The sequence below is a fragment of the Gavialis gangeticus genome, unplaced genomic scaffold (assembly GCF_001723915.1).
Source record: "Gavialis gangeticus isolate Ggan-Ray unplaced genomic scaffold, GavGan_comp1, whole genome shotgun sequence".
Taxonomy (NCBI): Eukaryota; Metazoa; Chordata; order Crocodylia; family Gavialidae; genus Gavialis; species Gavialis gangeticus.
Window position 1 is genome coordinate 15,268,846 of NW_017729018.1, and position 8,876 is coordinate 15,277,721.

The following is an 8,876-nucleotide window of genomic DNA, read 5'->3' on the forward strand; positions in this document are numbered from 1 at the left end:
TGTATAATAGGCTAAAATGAAGTAGGTTAGCCTCTCAAATGAAGTGGAAAATAGTAAGTATGCCTAAACCTTTTATCTGGCTTTTGCTGTCTCAGGATAGGGGTCACTTGTTTCAGGCACATAATTAGCTATAATCCAATTTAAGTTCTGTGAATGATATTAGCAGCCTTTGATGGCAGTCTTACTTTTCCAGCCACACCATGTTTACTTCCAAGTCAGTAACGTAATTTTTTTCAGGTACATTTTAAAGTAACATGAATTGGTCAGGGTGTGTGAGTGTGCGCGCGCACGCTGTGAGTATATGCCTGTGCACGTGACACTTAAACACAGTTTCATGAGGTAATCCAATACTCTTTCTAAAGCATCCTAGTGAAAATACAGGGCTTTGCTACAATCTGTTACTGTGGCTGAATAAGAAGCTCTGGGAAAGGTACTTACGTCATTAATGGTGGGAAGGAAATAAAGCAATCTGATTGTTCACAGGCAGCAAGATAAAGTTGTTTTTATTTAAATCAGTTTTTACAGAACAAGCTAAAAGTTTGATGTTAAGGGTTGCGTGCAGAGATCGGCATTACAGGCCGAAAATTTTTAAAGAGCATCGAACAAAGCTAGGAGAATTGCTAGTTACAAAGAGGTCATATCGTTAAGAGCATGGTCAAGTTCCTCGCTGATAGCTTTGTACTTTAACTTCTGAGCATACAGCTCATCTACAAAGGATGGCCCAAAGATGGTTCAACGAGAGATGGAGTAAAACAGTCCACAGCGAAAGGTACAGAGTAGAGAAAAAGGAGAGCATCAGAATGTATCAAGTGAAGATGAACAGTGGAAAATAAGAGGGGGGGGGGGGAAAAAAAGGGAGGAGACTATTCATACGAAGCACAGATTATACACATGTAAGAAATGCCTAAAATTAAGAGTTTCGACTTAAACAGTTTTAAGAGATGTAGAGGCTGGCTTTTTCTAGTGATCACCAATCAATTGGGTAAACTCTGTTCCTACTAATTAAGTACCAAAGGCCCCTTGGTTAGGTGCATTTGGTATGTAAGTAGTTATCTTGGCTTTTGACAATGAAAGCAAACATTAAAAAATGTTGTGACATTTTGGCAAACAGTTGTCATACCATAAATCTCCATCTTTCTGGATAGCTCTGCTATCTTTTTGCATGACTTTGAGCCTGCATAGCTTTGATTGTCATTGTTCAGTCCCAAAAGAGACAACGACAAGGAGGAGCAGAGAAGAAGGGGGCAGAAGATGATTATATGTTAGTTGCAGGGGTAGAATTAAATTGACACAACCTTGATAACATTTTTTTTTAAAGTTAGACTAAATAAGAAATTGCATAAAGTGTTACTGAAAAAGGATTATATTTCTTTGAGTTTGTTGCATGAGGACTGTAAAGCACTGTTTTACATAATTATTCCTCTACTAGTGAACTGCCTGTCAAAAATGATGGGGGGGAAGGGGGGAGTGGGGACGGAGCGCTACTGCCTCCTCCCAAGAGTGTGGAGGGAGCTTGCCCCGCTCTGCCAGCACCCCACGCCACCACTGCCTCCAGCACTGCTGGCCTTGTGCCCCACCCCCATTTCACTAACCAATCACAGACAGACTGACTAAGCCCTTTAGATAGGAATGTTCCCTTACTGAAGTGAACAGAAAGAGATGAACAATGATGGTAGCATCATGAGCCAGTTCATAGCTCACTGTGTAACCATGGTGAGGGTAATATGACTAAATAATTACATATTTGCACAAAGCCATTTCCTACCTAAGTATCTTACATAGGTATGCGGGTGTTCATACTGGTGAGTGCCTAAATTCCTTCATTATCAGATAGTTGTTAGACTTGTAAAGTCATAAAAAATGAGGGTTGGAAGGGCCCTCAGGAGGTCACCTAGTCCAACCCCCTGCTCAAAGCAGGACCATTCCCAAGTATCATCTGAGCCAAGGCTTTGTCTAGCTGGGTCTTCAAAACCTTTACAGGTAGAGATTCCACAGTCTCTCTGGGTAAATTGTTCCAGTGCTTTACCACCCTCCTGGTGGGAGTTTTTCTTCCTATCTAACCTCAGCTTCCCTTGCTGGAACTTGTGCCCATTGCTCCTTGTTCTGTGACCTGCCACCACTGAAAACAGTCCAGCTCCATCCTCTTTGGAACCACCCTTCAGGGAGTTGAAGGCTGCTATTAAATCCCCCCTGAGTCTTTTCTTCAGACTAAATAAGCCCAGTTTCCTCAGAAGTCATGTGCCCCAACCCCTTAACCAGTTTTGCTGCCTTCTGCTCTACTCTTTCAAATGTATCCATATCCTTTCTGTAGTAAGTGGGGGGGGGGGCAGTCTCAAAACTGGACACAGCACTCCAAATGTGGTCTCACCAGTGCCAGATAGAGGAGAGTAATCACTTCCCTCAATCTGCTTGACAACACTCCTACTTGATCTTTGAGCGAGGCTTTGATATTCCTTTTACTTCAGATACTTGCACAGTTTAAAAGAGCTTTGTTACTTTGTCTCTTTACTGAAATCTCAAACTTTATAGTCCAGTTTGATTTTTGTCCCTGCAGCCTGTCCTCCTGTCTCCAGACACTGATTACTATCAGTGATTTCCCACACAATTAAATTCTTCACAGTGAATTGAAAAACTTTACAGAAACCACAGCTATAACTGAAAAATAAGTCGTATCAATCTGCCGTGCAAAGCCCTTCCGTCTGCAGGACAGCTTATTGGGAACTCGTACCAGATAGCTGATGTAGTTTTTCTGATGATGAGCAGCACTAGCTGGTATTCAGTGGGGACAAGATTTTAAAATTCAGGTACATGGGAGGCACTGGGCATATTCACTGTCTGCCAAGGGATTTGATTAGATTTAACAAATAAGGAATTCTGCAGCATGGCATTTTCTCTCTATTAAACGCACTATATTAAATGTTCCACATGCCATACTGTCGTAGTGGGGTCTCAGATGTTTTTAAATGGTCCTGATGCAAGTAGTGAGTGCAGTGCCACATCTGTGAAGTCCTCTGATTTGACAGTACTATTAAGTGGATGTATTGTAGAGGAAGCTACTGAGGGAGAAGTACATTTCAACTATGTTCTTGACTGGCTGGTTAACTGCAATGGCATAAAAATTCCACTCTTGACCCAGTGATGTGCTAAAATTATTTTTTCCCCATTTTGAAACTGATGGCTTGTATAAACAAAGGGATTTCATACCTTCCAGATCATCAATAGATTTTTCCAGTTTAGCAACACTTCTTTCTGCAAACTCAGCACGGGTTTCAGCCTAGGAAAAAGACAAAGTTAAATTCTGGACCAGAAAACAATCCACAAGGATTCCACTTAACTGGGACATATTGTCTTACCTCCTTGAGTTTGTCAGAGAGAAGCTTGATTTCTTCTTCATATTTATCTTCTTTTTCAGAGTACTGTGAAAATAATGGTTGATCTTTTTAAGAGAGTTTGTTGAAACAGAGCTGATTAGGCAATTGAAGTTTGCTAGGCTGTTGGGGCCATTAAGAAATAATATGCAGCCTCCAGTTACTCTAAAATTCTGTTTCTGAACTTTCATCCCCTTTCCTTGCCACAGTCATTTCATTTCATAGGTCAAAGTCCCTTTTTTTGCTCAGTGTCTCTGAAGGTTTAGACTTCCACCACAGCTGTATTCTAAGTTTTCCCTTGCTAGAACATATGCAGCGCAACTAACTTTTACTTTTCATATATAACTCCATCTCCCAAAAATAAGCTGTTCTGCTTCTTCAAATCCCTCCTCAGAATCCAGTTTTTTGGTCTACAAGTGTATCTGTAGTCATAGCTGGTATCAGCACCCATTTAGCTAACACATTCCCCAAGAAACTCAATGGACATTCTTGGGGAGGTGAACCCACAGAAATCTGTCTTATGTTCATTTCCACCCAATATTTGTCAGTAATGATTTGGATGATGGAATACAGTGTACTTTTTTTCCTGTGAAACTAAACTGGGGTAGGAGACACTTCACAGGACACCATGAATTCACAGTGATCTTGAAAAATTACCCAGAGGCTCTGAAATAAACGAGATGATTTTATAAAGGCAAATGCAGAGTACCACATGTCATTTAGTTTAGAAAGGAGAAGAAATGAGGAGGTTGGGAGACAGGGGAATTTGATAATGGTGTTGAAGTACTTGGAGGGTGCAAATAGAGGAGATGCACTCTTCTCTGTGTCCATAGAGGACAGGCGCGATGACCTTAAATTGTGGCTAGGGAAATTTATGTTGGAGGTTAAATAGAACTTTCTCACTGTGAGGATGGTTGAGCATTGGAACAGGCTACTTGAAGAGCTTGTAGAATCCCCATTCCTGGAAATTTTCAGGAGCAGGTTCCAACCGTGTAGTCGGTCCAATAAAAAAATACTACCAACAAAGTGTTTCCTCTCGCCAGGGCATGGTGGACCGACACTTGACAGGGATGATCCTGCCTTGAGTAGAGGGCTGGACTAGATGACACTGAGATCCTTTCCAGTCCTAATTTCCTATTGGTGGTGTAGAATTTTTGTCTTTACAGTGAGAGTGATCAGTCACTGAACTGGAAATTGATGCCTTCTTTTGTGCAGGAGGTCAAGATAGACTGCAACAATTTACCTCATTATCTTTAAGAATTACCTCCCTCCCCAAACAGTTTTGAGGAAATGTACATCTGTGTCACCAACTTCAGTCTCTTTTCAGACCCAAGCATTCTATATTTTTACATGGGAAGCACCAACCTTCTCTGACTGAGCCTCCAGGGACTTCAGGTTGTTAGTAACGTTCTTTAGTTCCTCTTCAAGGTCACTGCATTTACTACAGAAAGACGAAAGCTGAGTAAGTCAGTTCTTTTATGTTCCTTGTATGATGAAGCTTACTTTGCAAAAGGTCCAGAATGCTGAACTGAGTCACATTCTACTGTCTCAGCACACTAAGTGGTGGGTCCTTGTCCTCCTCCTTACTGCTTCTTTGTGACTTCATGTTAGGGTTAGGGTGATTGATGGTGTGTTACAAAAATAGATGAATTAATGTGTTGGTTTTTTTTTTCTGGGACTCAAACGAGGTGGAATAGGACTGCACTTAGGCATTCCATAGATTAAGTGGGGTCTGTCCCTAAAATGTTTATAGTATTGTGTGGGTTTTGTTTTGCTTCATTTTTCCAAAATGTGCTCTGAAAACTGCATTTTAATAGGGATTTTTCTAATGAAATGCACCTTGTTACGAATTTAAATTCAAGAAAGTTGTTTGTTCTCTGAACAGAACTCATGTGCATGGCAACAGAAGTTTTCAGATTCATGACTGTTGGAAGCACCTTTGCAGTGTTTGGAGAGTGGTGCTCGTGTGTTGCCCAGTTATTTGGTTGTGCATAAAATACAAATGTTTGTGAAGCTTAAGACTTAGATAAGTGTTCTGACGTTGGGTTGTTCTTTTATACTTTACCTTCCCCCTCCCCCAATATATTTAACACCACTGCCACGTGGCTCAATCACACCACATTTCCTTATAACACTAGTAGTGCTTAAATAGAAGAGTCTCAGTACTTGCGTACTACAGCAATGGTCCGTATGAAAACCTGGAAAGCTGTGTGCTGGATAGTTATAGATAATAGGAAGTGATCCTGCATAGGCCTTTAAGAAACCTTTACATCAGTAGTTTTATATTCTAAGCTTTTGCCGTATGAGAAATTATCCTGAACAGCTACTCACAGTTCCGACACCTCAGCACGTTCCTCAGCTCTCTCGAGTTCACCTTCCAGAATGACCAGTTTACGGGCAACCTGCAAAAAGCATTTTTTTTTTTTTTAAAGCCACCTGAATCATTCCATAATCCTCATTTGTCCCTCAAAGCCGTCTGTCCTTACAGCTTTCCCTCTCCGCTGCCTGATGCTTGTTAGAAATGGCACTCTGTGGATGCATGTAATCTATGAAAAGCATCTTAAAGATTTGGTCCAAGTTAAGTTGCCACTGTAACATTGGTGGCAAGGGAGACACAACAGGATGCAAGGGTTCCTCCACTGGAAGAAGAAAGAATTGGAATGCTCTGAGCATTGGGTACCCTGAGATGCTAGGAGGGCAAACTCATTTCATGTGAAGTCAGAATATGTTAGGAACTGCATTTTTGTCTTTGTTCTGAGAACTAGTTCAAAGCTGGAATAATGTTACAGCAACTACAGCATTTCTTTTAATTCTTTTGTTCAATGATAATTTTTGCCTACAGTGACTGGTTTCTTACACCACCCTTTTACCTCCTCATATTTGCGATCAGCCTCTTCAGCAATATGCTTCGCCTCTTTCAGCTGCATCTCCTGAATTTCCATCTTCTCTTCATCCTTCATTGCTCTGTTTTCAATAACCTTCATACCTCTGCAGAAGAAAACAAAGCATGTGTTTACTAGAAACAGTTCGGCTTGTTATCTGGGTAGATCCTGATGTCAGCTACTTCATAGTGTATTAAAGATGGTTTTGCTGTGTTTTGCATGCACATCAATGTTTCCAGGGGCTACCAGACAGACTGACTACAGGAGTTGGAATGAATCTCTACTTATCTGAATTTGCAGATTGTTACCTTTCGAAATCTACTTTGAAGTAGTAAAATTCTACCCTTTCCGGAGTTTTACTTTAACTTTCTCCTTGGCAGGATCTCAGAGCTTTTGTAGATTTAAAATCAGTGGCTCTCAACTTTTGAAGACTCAGACTCAAAGCATCCTTAAAAAATGCTAGATCTTAGCTTTCACTTTTTTTTTTTTTTCTTTAAACTGTGGAAAAACAGAGCAATTCCTCTGTTGCAAAGAACTCAGACCACAATAGGTCAGAACATTTGAAACTGTAGATTCCTGTTTTAAAAATATTTGGGTTTACCTTGTGAATCGCATATAGATGGTTGCACAGCATGTGCTAATATTGTGTGGCATCCATGACATATTCTTAAAAGGATCTTATGGCGTCCCTGAGGGCCGTAACTCCTGGTTGAGAATTGTAAACTTAGCTTAATCTGAAAAAGCCAAGCTTCGTGGCAAGTGTTTGAAAGACACAGCCGGGAACCTGTCCTGAAATTTTGGGATAGTGTTTTTTTTAGTCCTTAGAGTAATTAAAAGGGGTAGAAATGGTTGTTTTCTGAGTGGTGCTACATCAAATTAGCAAGTATCTAATGTATTTAAGACAAACTCTTCTGGTTTTTGTTTTTCAGTGCTGAGAAACATTTTATTAGGTGTCAGTTCTGAAAGGATTTGTGGACTGTTAGGCTCAAAAAATTAAGTCCAATGCAAACATTTATTTGGTTTTTCGTTTTCCCTTCCCAGTTCACACTAAGTAGACTTAGCAGCTGAGGCATGGAAGCCAAAGTTTTTAAGCCTCTGGAGTTCAGATCACACCTTTTGCTGTAGGAACTGCCGTGCCATTATAGATAACAGGATCCTGCAAGTGAGACAAGGCAGAAAGAAATCCTTTCTTTTTAAAGTGTTATCTGGAAGCAGGGTTTTAAACTGTGTACGATAAAAAAGGATCTGACTAGTGCTCCATCTGTCACTCATTAAGCAACCAGGACTGTAGGCATCATAAGTTGCTTTACAAACACAGACTGGGGAATGATTGGTTAGGCTGCAACACTGCAGGAAAGGATGTGGGAGTTACGGTGGGCCATAAGCTGAATATGAGCCAACAATATGCTTCTGGTGCAGGGGGATAAAAAAGCAATAGCATACTGGGTTATATTAATAGGAACATCATAGGCAAATTAAGGGAAGTGATTCTTCTGTTCTGTTTGGCAGTGGTGAGGCCTCACCTGGAGAACTGTCTCCAGTTTTGGGCTTTGCCCTTCAGGAAAGATGGGGGCAGGCTGGAAAGAGTCCAGTAGTGAGTGACAAGCTGTTTAGTGGTCTGGAAAACATGACTTGTGAGGAAAGGCTAAAAGAACTAGGATTATTCAAGAAGAGGTGTTCAAGAGGAGGCTGGGCAGGCACCTCATTGAGCTCATTTGAACTCAGTCACCTCCTGCCCATGGCAGGGGACCAGACTTGATGATCTTACAAGTCCCTTTTGGTCCTTCTATTCTATGATTCTATTTAGTCTATAGGAGAAGGGGGGTGGGGATTCGATAAGTGTTCAAGGGGATGGAGATGCATTCCTCTTTGTGGCCCTAGAGGACAGAACTAGAAGCAATGGCCTTAGATTGCAGTAAGGGAGACTTTAGCTTGAAGAGCAGGAAGAACTTTCCCGGTATGAGGGTGGTTAAGCACTGGAACAGGCTACATAGAGGTTATAGAATCTCCATCCATGGAAATTTCTAAGAGCAGATTAGATGGACACTTTTCTGGGATGATAGTCAGGAATGATCCTGCTCTGAGCCAGGGACGGGATTTGGTAACCTTGTGAAGTCCCTTCCAGCCCTAATTTCCAATGATCCCAGAAACTGAAATCCCTTTCCCAAATATAACTGATTTATAATGAAGAAGTGTCTTGTTTCCAACCTCAGGACAATGCCACTGCCAAGTCTTTAGGAGCTACCTGAAAACACGCAGACAAAAGCCTTAAAACAACCCAGGTTTGTTTTTCCCATGAGTGCTGTTAACACTATATTATTTACCTGGTACGTGGAAATGGTTGACTTTTTTACATCAATCCTTAAAATGTTTTAACCTCAGGCAAAGAATAAGCCTGGGACCTTTCAATTCACATCATCAATTGTCTAATGTATAGGAAGTATAAAGCAGTCTTATAATGAAAAGTTTTTTTCCAAAACAGCCACAGCTATCAGTACTGTTTCATAGTTGGTAGGGTCGGAAGGGACCTGAGCAGATCATCAAGTCCGACCCCCTGCCATGGCAGGAAGAGTACTGGGGTTGAATGAGCCCAGCAAGGTGTTCATCCAGCCTCCTCTTAAAGACC

General features: G+C 41.1%; 1 protein-coding gene across 1 annotated transcript in view; it reads right to left on the bottom strand.

The window, feature by feature from the left end:
• Positions 1–476: 476 nt before the first annotated feature.
• Positions 477–8,876, bottom strand: part of TPM4 (tropomyosin 4) — a 28,901-nt gene continuing 20,501 nt past the window's right edge. Inside the window, exons 4-9 of the mRNA XM_019513690.1 lie at positions 6,239–6,356; positions 5,700–5,770; positions 4,734–4,809; positions 3,354–3,416; positions 3,205–3,274; positions 477–707 (exon numbers count right to left, since the gene is read on the bottom strand). Of these exons, the coding sequence (XP_019369235.1) occupies positions 625–707; positions 3,205–3,274; positions 3,354–3,416; positions 4,734–4,809; positions 5,700–5,770; positions 6,239–6,356 (481 nt within the window). The 3' untranslated portion in view covers positions 477–624. The remainder of the gene's footprint in view (positions 708–3,204; positions 3,275–3,353; positions 3,417–4,733; positions 4,810–5,699; positions 5,771–6,238; positions 6,357–8,876) is intronic.